We start from the raw sequence: 21,323 nt of genomic DNA on the forward strand, positions 1-21,323 counted from the left end.
TGATAGATGATAGATATAAATAGATAGATGATAGCCACATAATATAATAGAATGTATGCTACAATAACCTAGTGTAAACTAGAAGTTTTTAACTTCATTTCTATGTAACAGTTCTACACTTACACTTGTAATTCATACCTTTTTTCTATTGATGCTGTTTTAGCTAGTTTCATGTCAGCTTGTCATAAGCTAGAGTCCTTGGAGATGAGAGATCCTCAATTAAGAGACTGCCCCCATATGTAAGTTGTCCTAGGTCATGTGAGTGTGAGCATCCCTGGGATGGTAGTCCTGGGTTCTATAAGAAAACAGGCTGAGCAGTCCAGAAAAACCAAGGTTCAGTAAGCAGCACCCACATGTGGCCTCTTCATCTGCTCCTTGCTCCAGCGTTCTGCCTGGTTTGAGTCTCTGCCTTTACTTCCTATGGGGGACTATGGGATATAAACCATTCCTCTCCAATTTGCTTTTGATCACAATATTTCATTACAGCAGTTGTCACTCTAACTAGAATAGAAACCGGCTGTACTTCATTAACCAGTTCTTTACAGTCAAAATAATTAGATGTTACAGTAGAATTGTAATATTTTTACTAGAGATTTATCTCCATATGAGAGTTAACCTTTTGAACTACAACTAACTCATATACTAAAACTAAAAGTAATTTACATGTGAACTGTCAGTATTAGAGTATTCTTAATTTACCTCTAACAATGAGCTTTATACTTTTATACATTTTTATATTGTTACTTATCCTTTTTCTTTCAATGTAACGAACTCTTTCAGTTTATAAGGTCAGTTTTATTGTGATGAGCGAACTCAGTTTTTGTTTTACAATTATCTTCCTGTTAGCCTGTCTGTTTATTATTTCAGACAGGTCTTTCTACACAGCCCTTTATAGCCTAGAACTGGCCATCCCAACTTGTAGCAAACCTCCTGATGCTTCTGTAAATGTTTTGGATTATAGGGAGACTTGGACAGATACCATTTCTGGTGGTTCTTGGGTTTTGTAGTTAGTTGTACTGATTACTTTTATATTCCTATGATAAAAATATCATGACCTGGTCAACTTATAAGGGGGAGGTTTATAGGGTTTGCAGTTTCAGATGAATAAGGATCCATCATGGCTGGGAGGCTGCAGATATGACAGCTAGAGCATCTCAAACCTCAAGGTGGATGCAGGGAGAACAAGCTGGGAATGGTATATGGCTTTGCAACTTTAAAGTCCTTCCCCAGTTACACACTTCCTCCAGCAAGGCAACACCTATGAAACCTACCAGAACAGAGCCACCCACCGATGACAAAATACTCAAACATCTGATCCTATGGGGACATTCTCATTCAACCACAACACTCCTAATAGTAGGAAAATACAATGAAGTTAGGGGATGGTTTGAAATGTGCTGTAGAAATAATGATTGCAAGGATGTGACAATGGCACCTGTGGGTGAGAATCCTATCACATCATTGTGTGGATATGATTGCTACCAGGTTACAGGTAAGAAAGCTGAGAACTGAGTTTAGAGTTTTAGAGGACCAGCAGTGGGAAAAAGACAAGTCAGTTATCTAGAAGTTTCTCCAAGGTGTTCTGTGAGCAGGAAAAATATCAGGACTATAACAGTGCATGAGTATGGCCTAGACAGGATTCCTTCGTGATCTATTGTAAGACAGGGATTAGCAAACCTGTCCCATTAACAGTGGTAGGCAAGGATCCTATGCATCACTAAACTCAAGTTTAGTTGAGAGGCAATTAGAGAGAAACGGGAGTAGAGCTTTCAAGTCCATGACCATGATCAATGTCAGCAGGCAGACAGACCTGTCTACAATGTATATTGTGCATGACTCCTTCTACATTTTCGCCAGGTGGTTTTATTTGCATGCTCAAGTCCAAATGGGTTGAAAGCCAAGTTATTTGGTAAGTGATGTTGTATCTAAAGCTCAAGATAGAGCTACAGTAATGGATCTGCTATACAGTTAGGTTTCTCAGATTGACTCTCCTAAGTCTTTTGCCCCATAGACATTTTACAGCCCCCTATCCCAACCCAAAACCTACCACAAAGACACATGACATTTGCCTATAGATAGTACAAAACTTTTCTTGCTTGTAATACCCTATAAGTAGCTGGACTTTTTTCTAATGAGTTTATATTACAGTAAAAATACTTTGACTATACCAGGTGTTCTAGACTTGTTTCTGTTGCTATAATAAAACACAATGATTACAAGCAACTTTGGAAGAAACAGGTGTATTTCATATGATAAGGAGAAGCACATGCTACGTAGCAACCTGTCCAACACAGCAGACTCTCTGGAAGCAAGTGGTGAGTAGACAAGTTTCCTGGGAAGGCAATGAAAGGGAAGTAACTGTTTGAATTGCCTTCTGTTCATCCTGTTGATCAGAAGACTCCAACTTCAGCATTCAGTGGATGGCCCACTGTGCTACCCTTCTTACTGGACAGATGAGCTGACACATATTTATGCATGAAAGGTACTTACAGCCCGTAGTACAAAGACAGCCTGTACTTTGTAGGTGTACAAAGAAATTACACTTGGTAGCAGAAGGAATGAGGGCTGTGGGATACAGATTTTATAGTATCAGGTAGGTGTGGGTACCCCTGATTCTTCCATGGGGGTTACTGACTTAGTTTAATCCTTCCACAAGGTGACCAGAAACTTGTGGACTGCTTTTCTCCAGGTCTTTCATGGCCACTGCCCCCTTGGACTCCTTGAACTCCCAGCATTTGTGATTACTGTACAAGGTTTTGGTCCATTAATGTTCCATCATTGAGATGTGAGGAAAGATGCATGAGGCCCTGTTTCTTCCCAGGAAGTATGAACAGTTAGTGGTTACTGGGAGTGGAGTTTGCAAGATTATACCTCTCCCCAGGGATTTATTAGCAGTAAACAATTGCTGTGAGGGAGACTTACTATTATTATTATTGCATGGTATAGCTGTCCCTGAATTGTCCACACCCCAGTAAAGAATCCCAATTAAACTCATTGATTCGTTATGCTAGACTGGAATGGAATCATTTCTTTGGTCTTGTACTGGTGTTCTCTCTAGGGTGAATAAAGAGCTTATTCATGTCTTTCCAGGAAATATCACAAAGCGTGGCTGAATCCTGATGCTTGGTAAGGTACTTAGTGGTGAAAAGAGCCTGTACCTAGCCTGCTTCATAAAGGGAGTGATTCTGTCTAGGGAGCTTTATCTGAAGACACGGAGCGGTGGGGTGACTTGCCATAGTGCTGTCTGAATTCATCACAAGCTCCTCATCTACAAAAAACATGAGTCCATATTTAGGATATCTACTATATTATCACAATAAAATTTAGTTTTAAATAGGGAACACTGAAATAAGAATAAAACCAGTTAACAGTTTTAAAAAGAGGAGCACTCCTTTTAGCCAAGAGGTATTTTGGGATGCTATAGCGACCTTGTGTTTGTCTGAACTTGAACAAAAGTATGAAGTGGCCTTGCTTTGTCTCATCTTGTCATGTCTCAGAATAGCCTTGTCTGAGGTTGATAATGTGTCCGGTAGGAGAATAAAATAGCCTGTCTACGAGTGCTGGACACACTCCCATATGTAGAGAATGGTATTGTGTTAGTAGGGTTCTTTTTTTTTTTTTTTGCAAATGGGCAAGTTAATTGAAGGAAAGTAAGTTAGATGAAAGTTGACTAGGGAAAGTGTTCTAGAGAGAAGATAGCAAGGTTCAGTCTTTATAGGGAATCGAGGAGATACAGATGGAAAAAATGAAGACATCTGTATTGGGGATCATTCCAGTCTGAGCACACAGCACATGTGAAGAAAAACATTGGAAATACTTGAATTGGAGATCTGCAGAGCATAACAATTCAGAGAATGAATATATAATACAAAGAAGATTTATTAGTTTGTCTTGCAGGGTAGGTAGGGTTCTGTTGCCAATGGAATTATCTTCACACTGGAGAGATTGGCTGCTGAGTGCACAAGGCTGGATGCTGCCTCTCCTCAGTCTGGTGCTGGATGCCTTCAGGGGAGGGGAGCTGTTCTGAGGTCTTCAGTACATTTTGGTAGGCTCACTTTGTAGTCTGATGGCAGGAAAGCCGGGCACCTGCTGCAAGAAAGTTGGGCACCTTCTGTAGCAATAGTAGGAAAAGCAACTTATCAATAGGGTCAAAGGCAGGCAGGTAAGCTCATTACTTTTCTTTTTGACCTCTTTATCTCTGAGCTGCTGCTGGAAGTGCTGCTCCCTCTGGGGTTGAGTGGACTGGTCTCTTCTCCGATCTGTTAGTCTAATTTTAAGTCCCTTACAGACTTGCCCAAAGTCTTGTCTTTTAGCTGACTCCAGGTCTAATCAAGTTGACAATATTTACCATCCCCCAAACCAAAAGACATGACTTAAAAAGAAAATCAAGAGTGTGGCTTTTTTGTTTCTTTGTCTCGAGGAGTTGAGAATGAATGTGAGCTGAAGCCTGAGATCACAAAGGACAGAACTTAGGGACAGCTGTCGTGACTATGATGTCACCGTTTTCCAAGCAGATTACACTTACTTTCCCCTGCTTTCCTCCAAGTTTCAGTTAAATTGTGCAGTTTTTGTGGAAAATCCAATACTAATTGTTATTTATCCTGTATATTATACAATAAAATTGCTTGTCAAAAAAGGTTTTTACCACTACCTGAGAGATAGATGGGAATGTTAGCTAGCAAATGCTCTGTCCATGGCAGAAGATCAATTATCCTGCGTATAATTTTCTTGGCTACCTTGAAACTAGACTGTAGTTTTTTGCAGATTACATAGTATACATTTGATCTAGGGCTCAAATTTAGTAGTTGTACTGGATAGCTGTATGTCAACTTGACACAAGCTAGGATTATTAGAAATGAAAATTAAATTGAGAAAATACCTCCATAAGATCTGGGCATACGACATTTTCTTAATTATTGTTTGATGGGAGAGAGACCCGTACATTAGGTAGTACCATCTCTGGGCTGGTTGTCCTGGGTTCTATAAGAAAGCAGGCTGAGCAAATCATGACAATCACGTCAGTAAGTAACACGTCTCCGTAACCTCTGTATCAGTTTCTGCCTCCCAGTTCCTACCCTTCTTGAGTTTCTGCACTGACTTTCCTCAGTGATGGACTGTAACCAGAAATTGAAAGATGAAACAAACTGTTTCATATCCAAGTTGCTTTGCATCATCGTGTTTCATCACAGCAATAGTAACTCCAACTAGAATAGAAGTGAAGGATTCATACAGCATGACTTTATTTCTCTATGTATATTTCTAATCTAGCTCATGATTTAAACATTTAAGACAGCTGCTGTGAAGATAACATTGTTACCATGGGAATTTACTATGTGAACTCAATAAAATGCTAACAATGACTATATTGCTCAAAAAGCAGAAAACATTGTTAACGATGATAAACATCCGCTTGTGATCAAGTTACTTGTGTGCTTCAGTTTCCTCATTTATAAACTGAATATTAGTACTTACTTCAAAATGTTTTTAGAGAGATTAAAGCATATATTAAGTTCATGGACTCATTGGCACAAAATACCATGTAAGGGAAATGTAATAATGCTTGCAATTATACATAAGTAGTCGTTAATGTCATATGCTTCTAGTTAATGGGTTAGCTATGGATTAAATTATGTGTATAAATATTCACAATCTTATTGAGAAATAATTTTTCTTACTGATGATCAAGTTACATCTAGGATGTTAATGTCACTTACAGTAACTACTGTTACTAAGGACAAATACATAATGAGTCACTCTTGGGCAATTTATGAAATTATACTTTAAGGTCAGGTGGTGGTGGCACACGCCTTTAACCCAAATATTTCGGAGGCAGAGCCAGGGGGATCTCTGTGAATTCGAGGCCAACCTGGTCTACAAGAGCTAGTTCCAGGACAGCTAGGACTGTTACACAGTGTAACCCTGTCTCAAAAAAACCAAAAGAAAAAGAAAGAAAGAAAGAAAGAAAGAAAGGAAGGAAGGAAGGAAGGAAGGAAGGAAGGAAGGAAGGAAGGAAGGAAGGAAGAAATTATACCTCAATTTAAAACACTTTCATATGTGTGACATATCCAGGACTTCTGTGAAAGAACACATTTTGTGAGTGAGCTTTTTAGCCCAGCCCTAAAACATTCACTAAGAGTCTCAGATCCTTACAGCATATTTACCATTCCAAAAACCAATACACTTGATTTTTTAAAATAACACAGGAGTGTGACATTTTTGTTTCCTTGTCTCAAGGGGTTAGAAATGAAGGAGAGCTGGAATCTCAGATCACCATATTTAGTGCCAGTGAAATAAGTGTGATAGCGACCTGATCAAGCAAAGCTTGACATGAGGAAAACACCTGCCTGGTGTTAATAAGATGCATGAGTTTCAGACAGCAGAAAACCAAAGAAAATTACTACTATTTCTGTCTTGATAAAATATCAGCAGAGCCATCATCTATTTTATTGTACACAGAAGTTTATTTGAATTCTTATGATATATGAATGGAAAAAAATATCAAATTAATTTGGACTTAGGCCACCAACTTTATTCCTAAATATTGTCAAGTCTTTATTAATACTAGCTGATGCTTTCAGGTACAGTAAGAGACCAAAAAAAGCTAATAAAAATGTTTTATTTTTCTATATCTTTATTAGGGGTAGAGGTGTGATCGATGAACAAATTTCTAATACCTTCGGAAGGCTTGTGTATATTTGACAATAGTTTACACATATTAAAACATCTCTTTTCTCCACAAAGGTCCCAGAGGCTGAGAAAAATGTTGCAATTTTCCATCAGCTATTATTTTTAGGTACAAAATAAAATCTTTAAAAAATCAAAAGCACTATCAAACAACTTTAGAAAGAATTCAGATTCACTTTCTGTGAAATATGAATATCTGTCCCCCCACAAATTGAGAGCTTCAAGTTAAAAATATATTCTTTTATTTCTTGCAAAATTTGAGCAAGATTTGTCAAGTCCAATAAGATGAGCACTGCATTCTCTAGGGACAACATACAACCAGTGTTTTCATGTCCTTGCTTGTGTGAATTTTTAATGTATAAAAGACAAAGTCTCAGCTTTGAAACCACCTTTCCCAGCTTGCCAGCCTATTACCTCCTGAGGAGGTGCCTTTTCTTTTGTAATATATGGTTACTAGTCCTAGTAATAAATATAATAATAACAATAATAATAACAAAGTAAAAATGACAACTGAGTATCTTATTTGACTTTCTATTTCTAGCAGGCACGTATGCATATAGTTTTAGAAATAAAATATTGTCTTTTTACTTAAAATTAATCAACAGTGGCTATTATTCACATATAGTCTGCATTTGGTTGTCTGTGATGAACTGATGGAAAGAAAGTATGGATAACTGAAACCCAAAACACCACAAATTATAATTTGATCTTCTATCCTCATCCAACAATTGATTAGGACTGTAAACCAGTAAACTGAAGAGACTTAAGGGTTTTTTTCTTTCCACCATTAAAAGATTTAAACTTAAATAACCTACAGTTATTGATGAATAATACTTGATCGTGTGTGTGTGTGTGTGTGTGTGTGTGTGTGGTGTGTGTGTGATTGGTTTGTTACTTAGCTTTGGTTAGTGTGTGGTGCATGGATGTGAATGTGTGTGTATATGCATGAGTGTGTGGTATATGAGCAAGTGTGTAGCTAGGAGCCTGTGGAAGGCAGAGGAGAATGTGAGCATTCTCTTCTACCACTCTCCCCTAATTTCTTGGAGGCACAGTCTCTCTCCCTAAGCCCGGATCTCGCAGTTTTTCAGTTAATTTACAAGTCAGCAAGCACCAGTGATGTGGGCGCTGGGATCCTAACTTCAGTTCTTATGTGGCAACAAGATCTCCTGACCACTTAGCCAGGCCCTGTGAAGGAAAATCATTGAAGAGTGGGCACATCTTCCCCATACTGGTAACACAGGGCTTGGCCAACCCTGGTGGGCCAGCCATGGAAGAGGGGCCATATCTTCCTCGGCCTGCCACCCTAAGGCCTGGCCGGTCCTGGGAAGGCCACCTCTGGGAATGGTGGTGGATTTTCCCGGCTTGGCATCCCAGGGATAGGCCTGGATTATAGAGATCAGCCAGGGAAGAGGAATGTGGTTTCCCTGGCCTGACAACCATTGACCTGGCTGGTGTGAGGGAGGGCCAGATGTGGAAAATTTGTAGTTTCCACAGCTCACGCCAAGGCATGGTAAGCTTCCCTGGCCTATAACCCCTGGCCCAGAGAAGACCAACCACAAAAGAGGGGGCACAGTCCCTATCTGGCAGCCATGGATGTGTCAATGTATCTTGCTTAGCCTGGCAGCCCAGTGTCTGGTCTGCCCAGGGAGGCCAGCAATAAAGAGTGGGTGGATATTTCCTAGCCTGGCACCTAGTGTCTTATCTGGCCTGTGGAGACCAGCCATGGCAGATGGGGTTCAGCTTCCTTGGCCTGGCACCCCATGGCCTGTCTAGCACAGGGGAGGTAAGACGTGTAAGAGGGGGGCACAGTTTCTCTTCCTGGAAGTCATGAAAGACAAGGCACAGCTTCACCAGTTTGCACCACATGACACCATGTGAGGAGCTCAGCCAAGGAACTGGGGGCACATCTGCCCAAGACTGGCACCCTAGGAACTCTCTGCCACTGAAGAGGCCAGTTGTGGGACAGAGGCCGAGCTTCCACTGACCCTGGGGAGGCCAGTCATGTGAAAGGAGGCACAGCTCCCCATCTGGCAGCTAAGGGTCTGGCCGGCTCTGGGGAGGCCAGATATGGAAGAGGTGTGTAGCATCCCCATTCTGACACTCCGAGATTGACTGGAAAGATCTGCAGAGGTCAGTCATTGAAGAGGGTCTCACCCTCACTGGCCTGGTACCCCAAGGCTCGTCTGGTCCAAGGGAGATCAGTCATAGAAGAGAGGGCACAGGTTCCTGATCTGGCATCCCAGGGCTTGGTAAGCACTATGGAGGCCAGTAGTGGAAGAGGAGCTCAGCTTCCCTAGCCTGGCACCCCAGCATGTCTGGCCCTGACAAGATCAGCTGTGGAAGAGGGGATGAAATTCCCCTACCTGGCAACCATGTGAGAGGGTATGCAGCTTCTCCCAAACTGGTACATATGGGTCTGGCTGGCACTTGAGAAGCCAGACATGAAAAAGGGGGTGTAGTACCCCTTGACTGGCACCCCATGGCTGGCCTTCCCAGAAGAGGCCAAACGTGACTGGTTTATGCTATGCTGAGAATTGAACCCAGAGCTTTATATATTCTCGACAAACATTAGCAACCGAGCCACATTCCCAGCCCTGACAGTTTACAGTTAATAAATATTTGTAGGTATATTGCCACTTTTAATTTTTCCTTTATTCTTGCAAGAAAGGAATCCACTGCAGTAACATAAAGTCTTAGTGCTATCATGTTACCAAATACTAAATGAACATCAAACTTACCATCTTAAGTAAATGCAGATCATTTTTCCTAGAAAAATTTAGATTCTGGAATCTTAAAGCTGTTATTTTTTTTTTTTAGGGGAGTTGTTTGTATGCAGCTATGTATGCAGGACAGCTGAACAGCTTCAAGTACAGTTTCTCAGAAGTCATTGACCTTGGTTTTTGACACGGGGTCTCATTGTCTTGAAATTTGCCTAGTAGGCTAGGCTGGCTTAAACTGTGAATCCCAGGGATGGGATCCACCTGTCTGTGTTCTTAACATGGGTTCTAGGGTCAAACTCAGGCATTCATACATATGTAAAAGCCTCCCCCCCTTTTTAATGAGTTATTTGTTCACCGCCTTAATCTTTATTGAGTTTGTTGAGCTACCCTGAGAAATCCTGTGGCCGTTTCCATAAGAGCCCCTCAGAACCAGTGTCTTCCTGTTTCTAACCTTTTAATCTTTTCCTCCGTTTTCTTCACACCCTCACCACACCCATCTTTATTGTTCCTGCCGCTCTTGTACTTGGTCAGCCTGCCCATCATTCACAGTTCAGCACAAGGTATAACTCTCTCAGCAAGTCCTGAAGCCATAGATGTTCTTAAGGAAAGCAGTATTTACATGGATAGAATGCTCTAAGTGGTTCGTTTCCATTCGTTTCCTTATTTTCAATGAGTTCAGGATAATAATACTGTTTACATCTTTGTATCTCACAGCAACCTAGCAGCATATATTCATGTGGTAACTATTTAGAAAATATTTGCTTATTTAATCTATTGATGTAACTAGGGCTGAAACAACTCATCTTCATACATTTATATTTCCATCAATATATCTTGTATAACTCTGTATCCTATAGAATCAGTTATTACAATTATGTTCAGCTTGGATTTTCTCAATGTTCATAAATTAATTGAGACAGGATTGCTTTCTAATTGTCATAAAATAGCGATCTGACTTCAGAGGTCACATAAACAACAAAACCTGGTGAATTCTCTGAACAAACATGGCATTTGGCTCAGGAGTTTAGGACAGAGAACAGGAACAGCTAAGTTTAGTAATTATTACTTTTCTCTAGATTTACATTATCACCTCCAATTCTGCTGGATGGATATAATTCTGCAGCAGATCAGGAATGCCCCTCAACAGAGCTTCCTTGGTGTAACACATGGAAAGGTAGTCTATTATTCATTATAAATACATCAGGCATTGGTTTATACAGACTAAACAAAAAGCATTTTCAAAAAGACATGCTTTAGGTTCTTTTATAAATGATAACAAGGTAATTTGGATTTTCTGGTTTAGAAGGATTTGTTTTAAGCAAATGTTTTCTGCTTTGTTTTGTAAGGTGAATTTGGGGAAGTCTGCAGTGGGCGTTTGAAGACACCAGGGAAAAGGGAGATCCCAGTTGCTATTAAAACACTGAAGGGTGGTCACGTGGATCGACAAAGAAGAGATTTTCTGAGAGAAGCGAGCATCATGGGTCAGTTTGACCACCCCAACATCATTCGCCTAGAAGGTGTTGTCACCAAAAGTAAGTTTCTGATTTTCCTCACTACTTCTCACATACTGCTTTTAGTTTTTATTAATTCATAATAGAATGCCATAGTTATGACAACAACAGCTTCGTTCAAATGCGGTCTTCTGACATCACTTCTCAGTGTCCTACCATGAGGCCTAAACACTATCAGGGTTTGCATAGGCATTTTGAAATGACATTACCTTTAAATTATGCTCATTTAACTTAGCATAATGACTCAGAATGAAAGGATTTATATTTTTTCTAAATATCAATATTAATAGAAGACTGAAATCAATATTTGATTAACTACTACTTCTTAAAAATGCATTGCATAGACAAATGTAAAATGCTTTACCATAGAGTAAAATATTTCCACAAAAAATTCTATTTGGAAGTCAGCTCTATTAATAGCATTATTAATAAATTATTATAGTTGATATAAAGTAAAATAAAAGATAACCACTGCAATAAAAATCCTCCTGTTATAGAAATAATCGAATCAAGGTCATTCTTTTTAAAGAAAATTGCTTTAAAACCCAAAATTATATCTATACTTTAAGAAATTGGATGTGTATATTTGAACAATGATAAAGGCACACAATGTAACAATATTTCTCCATTTTTATTCACTGATGAATTAAACATAAAGTCCAGCACAGCTGGCATTAAGTGTGTCATGAAAATCATTTTGATGTTTGAAAGTATATTTTTATTTACAGAATTAAAATTTCTTTAACAGCCATTGAAGATAGGAGTAGGGTCTGGAGAGATGGCCAAGTGGTTAAAAGCAGCTCCTGTTTTTGCAGAGGACCTGGGTTTTCAGAACCTACTGCCAAGTTACAACCATACATAATTCTAGTTACAATGGACTTAATGATCTCTTCATTCTATCACAGTCTCTTATAGATATGTGGTGCATATAAACTCATGCAAACACAGATGAATAATAAATAAATGAAAGATATGTGAATAAATAGGTATTTTTCAAACCATTTAAGGGAAGTTGAATTTTATGTTATAGTTAGAAATGACATAGCTTATTAACAGCATTGCTCAACTCTACTTGTTAGATCTCCATATACTTCATGCATTGGTAAAATGTGCTCAAGGGAGCAGATTACTTGCAAGCCCAAGAGTTTACAAAGCAGAGAAAAGTGATTGGAATGATAAGCGTTTTAGTGGGGGTTTTGTTGTAGTTATTTTAACAGTCTTTCAATATTTACCCATGAGTAGTTATCATAGACTGAAGGTGTAGGTCACAAACAATGCCACACCAGTTTGGAATTATGATTAATAGGGTGGCATTTATTTAAAGGGGGAAAAACTTACAGATCACTGTCCCAGACAACAACTCTCTGCACAACCAGGAAGGGAGTCTAGTCACCTAGTCACCGGTGGAACAGGAAGTGAAGAGAGAGAGGAGAGGGAAGTGGCCGCTTTTTTAAAGGGAGAGAGACCACGCCCCAGTGGGCTGGTATCTCAGCGGCTATAGGCTGGAGGAGCGAGAGGATCTCCCGCAACAATAGACAAGTACTCTGAACTCATCCATGTGCCCAACCTTAGCCAGTTGGACATTAGCAAGTAAGTGTAAGACAAGTGGTGTCTTATATATTTGTTGGTGTTAGTAATCTAGAATTCTTTCTCCTGAAACTCAACCTCCATTTCTAATGAAACAATAAATCAAGTTGCAGTATCACAAGGCGAAGAAGGTCAGAAAGTTGGCTCAATAGGTTGGAGAGCTTGTATATAGACTGAGTTATTTTTCAGGGTGCCAGGGAAAAACTGACACAACTGACCTCTGACCTCAACACCATGCTGTGACATGCATATAGCCACATTCACATCTCCCTTACACATACACACACATACACACATGGGGGGGAGAGAATGAATAAGAAAAATAAATATATTTTTTAAAGCAGAAAATAAAGATACTTTAGCCTCCAGTCCCATTCAAAGTGTTCTGAATGCCAGGCTTCTGAGTGAACCATCTCAGACATTATAACCCTACCCAAGTCCCAAACTACTCAGATACCTGCAGCTGGCCATTTGTGAGGCAAAAAAACCAAATCAGCTCAATCTGGTCAACCCAATAAAGATAAGAGAGGGGTTTTTATTTAATAATTTGTATTTTATTGATTCTTTAAGAATTATATACAATATATTTTAATTATATTTATCTTCCCACCCCCTTCCTCTAACTAGTCCAAGATCTACTCCAAGTTAGTGTTCTTTCATGATTTTTAATATTCCATTGGGTCAAATTTGTGCTGCCCACATACTTCTCTAGCTGTGGGACCATCCACTGGTACTGTAATGTATCAGGGGCCTCATCCATAAAAATCAGTTACTTTTCCCCTCCTAAAACTCTAATTGTTCATAGCTCCTCCGGTAGGGGTTGAGGCTTGTGAGTTTTTTTTCCCCAGCTGTACTAGAAAGTCGACTGGCTTAATCTTGTTCAAGTCTTGGGTGAACAAGCATGTGTACTATGAATTCCTAAATTCAGCTGTCCTATTAGATACAGAAAGCATTGTTTCACTCTGGTCTTACTGTCTCTCCACTCCCCCTTCTGTCGTGGTCTCTGAGCCTTGTGGGATGGAGGAATGAGATCTAGATGACCCCCTCCACTGACACGTCTCTCACTTTGAACCACCATCACTATATAAAGATGCCTCTCTGACGAAGTTCACGAGCTATACTGATCTATGAATAGAGACATACATATGTTCATGTGCAGGAGTGGCACAAATGTTAAGATGGTAACCAAACACTTTCTAGTGGGACTTAAGTTCTGCTCCACAGAAGGAAACACATGCCTGAAGTAATAAATCTGACCAAGAACCTATAGTTTGGGTTCTTAGTTCTTCACCCCTAGAGACCCTAGGATAACATGGTACAATTATTTTGTTAAATGCACATAGTATCCAACTGCCTGAAAATTTCATGTAAAACTATTTTTAAGTCATGAAATTTAAAATTCATTTTTTCACAGCAATAAATGACCAAGCTAATAAATCACTGGAATTCAGCTCTTGCTAGTTAAGATTTGTACACATTGGATAAATTATTTAAAATCTCTATCCTGAACTTTCATGTCTATAAAACACTATGAAATTAACCCAGATATCATTGATTGGAGCATCTCATTCCCCTTTTTTAAGACTGCAAAGGATTTCTATACAAGTTAAATCATTTATGTATACTGAATTTAGCATCATCTGTTGACTTCTGTCATTAGCCTCACTATTTCAAATGATTCCTTTGTTTTCATATTTTTATTTATATGGCAAGCAAAATTTAATTTTTAAAATGAGTGACAAGCTAAGTTTGATGCCAAAGTACTCTTGGCACATAGAATATCTAGAAATAAGTGATCAAAAAAAAAAAAAACCTCAAAGGTTAGAAAGTAAGAGATCTTTATTTTCCACCAGTAAATACATTAAATCATATGTCTTTTCATTCAGTAGTATGATTTTGTGTGTTATCATATTTTATGTGTATTTAAATTAGGGTCTATAAAAAGGAAAGAGCTATGACACTACAAAATAAAGAAATTAATTTTATATCCTATGTTTACTAAGATTATTGTTGACATTTTTGCCATCAGATTAAATGTTTATTTCTCATAAGCACCCAAATAACCAACAGAAAGATTAGATCTGTAAACTAGATAGGTGACTTCTATTTAGACAAATTTGTGTGATTCACATACCAGTATTACAGTCTTATTCTTATGAAAAAACAAAAAAATTTTCTCATATATGTTACAAGAAACTGATGAGAAAAGATAGCTTTAGTACACTCTTGATGGCAATCAGCACTGTAGTTTTAACTGCCAAGAGTGAGCCCCATAAGGGAGTATTGAGGTGCTGCAAGGAACATAGTAGCCATAAGAGAAAAGCAATTCCCGAAAAAATCAGTGAGCCTGTTTATACTGTTATCAGCTGGAGTCAAGTGCTATGGGAATGTTAGAAGAAAAGCAATAAATAAATGAATACCTCATTCCCATAAATACATGGTAATTGCTCCAAGATTGCCCTTAAGTACCTAAGAGATAGCTAGCAATTAATATTCCCTAAAGACACCCCCACTGCATAAAAGATGATACTGATGAAGATAATGATGCAGTACAAGGGCCTGATTATAGACTTTCCTGGGGTCTGGGAAACAAATAGATTGACTCTCCATTAACAGTGATATAATGTTATAGATAAAAACCTTGAGAACATCCTTGCACCTGTTCTTACTTAAAATGAGTATATTTTTGTCTTAGAGCCTTTTCTCTTGGAAACATGCATTGTACAGTTCTTTGAATCACTTCTACTCTTTTATTTGTGCACATATATCTGATTTTATTTTAAACTTGAAGCTAAATGTTTAAAACTGCATTATACAAAATAGTATATCTGATAAAAGTTGAGCTTATTTATATGATACACATAACATCTTTATTAGCCTGATAAGATACAAATAATGGAAAGAGAAATAATAAGTTATAGCCATATGCTCAGCACATACTATATTTCTGGGAAGCAAAGAGAAGCCATCAGTTGGAGGACAGACTTGTAATCATTAGTAGCATAGGTAGTCACAATATGTAATACCATAGGTATCAGCAACATTTGCTACATCACCAGGAGACAAAAGACCACCTTTCTATAAGAAGATAAGAATTGCAACCTAGTGATGAAGAAATATAGCGCAGTTACCATGAGACAAACAACATTGTCTATCTTCCAGCTAAGTAAAAACACATTTATAAACACTAACTATATTTGCTAAATAAAAAAAAAAACTCAGTAAAGTGAAATAGAAGTCATTTCCAGTAGCAAACAAATTCCAAAAGATAATTCCTTCCTAAGATATTCTTTAAAGACTCCATGGCTCAATACTGAAGTTATAAGAGAATCTTTTAGAGTTGCCCAAACCCTTTGTATGTTCAGGAATATTGTAAATTACTCCCAGAGAGTTTTGTAAGTAGATATACAACTCAACAAAAAGAGTATATTCTGTTCAGTCAAAAAATCTTAGTACATGCATAAAAACATGCTCCCTAGTTCTAGGATAGGATTATCCTTCTTGAATAAAGATAATCCTTTAAACTTCCACAGTATGAATAACTGCATTTCCAGCTATTTACTTATGAATTAATCACCAACGCTCTCTAAGCCTTATATTTTGTTTTTTTCTGAATGAAAGAAAAGTGAAAGTCAGAGTAGAAAACATAGAGGTCAAATATAAACCTAATAAATTCTGATTTTTTTAATAAAGAGAAGCATGAGATGTTTAAAAGGAAAGTTTATCCTAGCGATGGCTGATCATCCTACCTCCAACATTATTATAAATTTAAGTTCATACCAGCCGGTGGTGGTGCATGCTTTTAAGCCCAGTACGAGGGAGGCAGAGTCAGGCAGATCTCTGTGAATTTGATGCCAGATTTGTACACAGAGCTACTGCCAGAACAAGCTCCAAAGCATACAGAGAAACACTATCTCAAAAAAACAAAAGAAAAAATTAAGTTCATGCCGATAGTTCAAAGAGGTAGCAAGTTTCAGGATGTAAAAATATAAATAAATAAAAGAAAGAAACGAAATTTTCAACAAACTTTTTAATTTATAATATATAAATTGGAAAACTATGGGAATTTTTTATCTAAAAGCAACATCAAGATTTGGACATTAGTCTGGAATCTGTAACTTTGATGAATATTTAATATTATTTAACTGATAAAATAATAGGCTTACTTTAGCTAACAGTTTTGAAGGTTCTAGTATGTGGTTGATTAGCTACAATACTTAGGGCTTATAATTATGGAAGAAGGTAGTAGAGCAAAATCTTCTATCCTTTGAGTAGAATAAGAAGGATTAGAACCCAGGATTTTCTTAGAGTTTGCACTTGGCTAAGTTAAGAACCTCCTACCTCGTAAGGGTTCCACCATCTTCTCCTCAAAGTGCTATACTGGGAACAAGTTTAGTAAATGGTTCCTGGGAGAAAACCCAACATCAGGAGTAGAGCAGGCATAAAGAATGCATGTTTTGCAAAATAAAATGACTGTCAACCTATTTCTGTTATGCCCAAATCCTCAGAGTCCCTCCAAAACCAACAAGGAGACCAATTTACATGTGTAAAAGCAAAGAGCCTTTATTTTAAACAAGTTTGCAAACACAGACTCCGGTGTGCCCAATGTATGAAATGATCAGAGAGCCCCATGATTGGTTAGGGTTGGGTTTTTATGACAGCAAAGGTGGGGGTAAGGGATTTCTAGAGTTTAGGATCCCTGACTGGCTGACAGGTGTCTAGGGGTGTCCTGGTAAAAAGTGATGGGCATGTGCTTGCATGTGATTCTATCTACAATGGTTATAATGTTACAATTTTTTTGGATGGTCTGTTTCTGGGTGGTGCCTGGGTAGTCTCACTTTGTGGTCTTTCTTGGAGCCAGGCATTGCCTCTTGACCTTGTCATGGCTGCATCCTACATTTCCCCCTTCACAAGCACCAGTGATAGGACCCAATATTATTGGGACCTAAGAACTATTTTAGCTAATAAATTTATTAATTGACAACTCTGGGCCTCCTGGTTTGTTTGTTGGGTTGTTTTTTTGTTTTTTTGTTTTTTTTGGTTGTCAATGGGCATTATAGTTAGCCATTTTTCACCCATGTCAGGGAGTTCCCTCTTGTCTCAACATTTTAGCCCATTATTGGCATGGAGCATGGGATGATGTGTCTTTCTTTCTTTTCCTTCCTTCCTTCCTTCCTTCCTTCCTTCCTTCCTTCCTTCCTTTCTTTTTTAGATTTTCGAGACAGGGTTTCTCTGTAGTTTTTCATGCCTGTCCTGGAACTAGCTCTTGTAGACCAGGCTGGCCTCGAACTCACAGAGATCCGCCTGTCTCTGCCTTCCGAGTGTTGGGATTAAAGGTGTGTGCCACCACTGCCCAGAAGGAATGATGTGTTTTTTCTGCTACTACTTTAAGCTGACATTGGGGCATTGTCATCAGGACCCAAAAACACTCACTGGTGTTAGTGAGTGTTTGGAAAAGATTCTGAGAAGATGTTGGAATCAAACTGACCAGAAAAGCATTTTGGTATCACTGGGGTCTAAGGAAACTAGACATGATGACAGCCTGCTTCCCTACTGTCAAGAAAGGAAAAAGGAGCAGGGCCTGTGGAGAAGATGTAACCCAGGGAAAAGGAGCATAGGATTGGCAGCCAAAAAGAGAAAAGGCAGTATGTTGATGGAGACTGCTTGTTTGTTTTCCATTTGCCCAGACCCAAAATAATCACCCTGAAGCAATATTAATTGTAACATTGCTCATCCAATAACTCTAATGTATTTCTAGCTAGCTCTTACATCTTGAATAACCCATTTCTATTATTTTATATTTTACAACAAGGCTCGTGGTTTACCAGCAAGTTCCAGCTGTCTCCTGTGACAGCTACATGGGATCTCTTTGGCTCCACCTAATCTCTCCTCCTCTAACTGCTTACAATTCCTACCTTGCCCTATTCTGTGCTGCAATAGGCCCAAAGCAGCTTCTTTATTCATCTATGGTATTCATAGCATAAAGAGGGGAATCCTACATCAGGGGTGGACTTTCTGGATTTTCTTCTTTTACTAGCCTTAAGTATTTACTCTACTGTTGCTGAAAATAGTGATGAATTATTTCTGTGCAATTTCAGGAGACTCAAGGGATTTGTAGAACATTTACTGCAAAGTATTTGCTCTTGGAATTATAACATAAACATACAGCTAAGGCAGATGAAATGAATGTGACTGTAGTAAATGATTACAAGACGGCATAGCCTGTGGCCCTGTTGTCATACTCTGTTCAAGCACTGCTGGCCTAATTGGGGAACTGGAATAACCAGTATATTTTCCTGCTGCCAGAGTAGACTCTCTCTTTATGAGAGAATAAATATTTTTCTGTATCCAAGGAAATGTATTCCTGTCCCTTCAGTGTTTAAGTTTCGTAACATAATTCATTTAGACCACATCTTTACATCTATCTCTCAGCTGTGTCCCCCTCCTCCAGTTCTCTGCATCCCTAATCATGCTAATGATGAGGTAGAGGGTCGTAAGTATTAACAGCTTTCTGAAAGCAACCTAATAACAAGTTGTTGAGTTCAAAGGTAGCACTCTAACACTGTAAACCACAGGCGCAAAGAGAGAAAAGAGACTACAAGTAAAATTGTATTCACACAAAATATTTTTTAATAATAAAGTCATCAAACATGATATGTACTCACTTATCAGTGGATATTGTTTTTAAAGTAAAAGATAGCCATGCTACAATCCACAAATGTAGAGAAGTTAAATAACAAGGAAGGCTCAAGGGGACACATGCATCTCATTATGAAAGAGAAATAGAATACACATCGCTAATGGATAGACAGAGGGGTCTGAATGGCTATGGGAACAGGAGGGATCAGGTGCAGGGAGGCTAGAGGGAGAGAGTACTAGCAGAGACACTTGGAATCAGGACCATTTCTGGGATGATCTAGAAACCTAAGTGCAATGGAAACATGCAGTAATCTCTGAGGATGACCCTAGCTAAAACTCCTAGCAATGGGAGGTACAGACCCTGAAACAATCATTTCCTGTAATCAGGCAAGACTGCAAGTAGAGGGACACAAACCCAACTACAATTTCCACCTACAATTTGTACTGCCTACAGGATGTGCTAGGGTAAAGGTGGCACAGAAATTGGGGGAATGGCTGAGCAATGACTGGTCCAGCTGAAGACTCCATACCATGAAAGAAGCCCACCCCTAGTACACTGCCTGGAAGGCCGTGACCTAGATTGGATGGCCCGGATACCTAGGATAGAACAAAACAAAAAAAAATCAATGAAATAATTTCTAATGGTACTCTAATATACTCAGAGATTGATGCCTACTGCAACTGTCATTAGAGAGGGGCTTCATCCAGAAACTGGTGGAAACAGCTGCAGAGACCCACAGCCAAACATTAGGGGGAACTGGGGAAATCCTGCAGAAGAGGGACATTAAGGATTGTAGAATCCAAAGAGATCAAGGACACCAAAAGAAAATCCACAAATCAACTAACCTAGGCTCATATGGTCTCATAGAGACTGGACCAAGAGCCTATATGAGACTGACCTAGTCCCTCTGCATATACGTTACAGTTGTAGCTTGGCCTTGTGGGACTCTTAGCAGTAGGAACAAGAAATATCTCTGACTCTTTACCTGCTTTTTGGACCTGTTTCTCTGACCAGGTTATCTTCTCCATCTTTAATAGAAGAGGAGGTACCTAGTATCACTGAATCTTGATATACCATAACTGGCTGTTATATATGGAAATCCTGCCTTTTCTCAAGAGAAAAGGAGGAGGAAGATGGCCAGCCAGTTGAAGGAGAGGGCAGTTCAGTGTACTAAGAAGCCTATCTTGGTTGCTAACAGTCTTATGTAAGTTTGGTAAACAACTTGTAAACTCCCCCTCCCACCGCAGTTATTGAAATCCCCAAATAACTATGGAGCCTCCCCTATGAAATTCTATTTTCAAATATCTGTGGAATCAATGACAGAAATTTAACACAACCTTCATTTATTGTGTGGAATTTGTGGACAGGCTCAGAACTGAACCCAGACTGACTGTATTTTAATGCTGTTTCAATTGCTATTGCTTTTGTCATTATTGGAACATGCTGTTATGACTTTTCCCCCATTTTTTTCTCACAAAATAATTTCAGGCTTAGAGAAAATATTAAGAAAAGATAGACTTCATATACAACTTTCAGCCAATTCCTCTAATAAATGTAAGATTAATGTCAAAACCAAGAAACAATCCAGGGGTGGTGGCACATGCTTGTAGACTCAGCTCTTGGGAACCTGAACCAGGAGGTTCAAATCTTTGAGGCCAGACTGGACAATATACTAAGATCTTCTAAGTAAGAAAGATTGGAAAGAAAGAAGGAAGGTAAACAGGTAGGAGAGTCAGCACTGTAGTCCTTATTGTGGAGTCTCATTCCAATTACCAACCTGTCCAGAGCTGCCTCTTGTTTCTGCTCTACTAATCTATTCCAGGCTCCCACACACCATTAACACTCATATCTTCTCAGTCTCCTTGCATCTGTGAGTGTTCTTCAGTTCTTTGTCTTTGATCTTGACAACTGTCCATGAATATTGATTGGTTGTTTTCTGAATGTCTTCCACATTAGATGATATGGGATTCCCCTCTGTATGCTGTGAATATGTTTTATTGTCATTGGGTAATAAAGAAGCTGCTTTCAGCCAATGGTGTAACAGAATAGAGCTAGACAGGAAAACTAAACTGAATGCTGGGAGAAAGTAGGCAGAGTCAGTGAGAATCCACGTAGCCATCACAGGATACAGACACCTCAACTGGAGCCTACTGAAACTTTGCTGATAGGCCATGACCTTGT

The 21,323-nt window shown here is 38.9% G+C and overlaps 1 protein-coding gene across 3 annotated transcripts in view; it reads left to right on the forward strand.

Annotated features, from left to right (window-relative positions):
* Window positions 1-21,323, forward strand: part of Epha6 (EPH receptor A6) — a 918,005-nt gene that overhangs the window by 672,036 nt on the left and 224,646 nt on the right. For all 3 annotated transcript variants that reach the window (XM_026787030.1, XM_013353099.2, XM_026787032.1), the window contains one exon: window positions 10,751-10,936. In XM_026787030.1, coding sequence (XP_026642831.1) covers window positions 10,751-10,936 — 186 coding nt within the window. The remainder of the gene's footprint in view (window positions 1-10,750; window positions 10,937-21,323) is intronic.

The sequence above is a fragment of the Microtus ochrogaster genome, chromosome 2 (genome assembly GCF_000317375.1).
Source record: "Microtus ochrogaster isolate Prairie Vole_2 chromosome 2, MicOch1.0, whole genome shotgun sequence".
Classification (NCBI taxonomy): Eukaryota; Metazoa; Chordata; class Mammalia; order Rodentia; family Cricetidae; genus Microtus; species Microtus ochrogaster.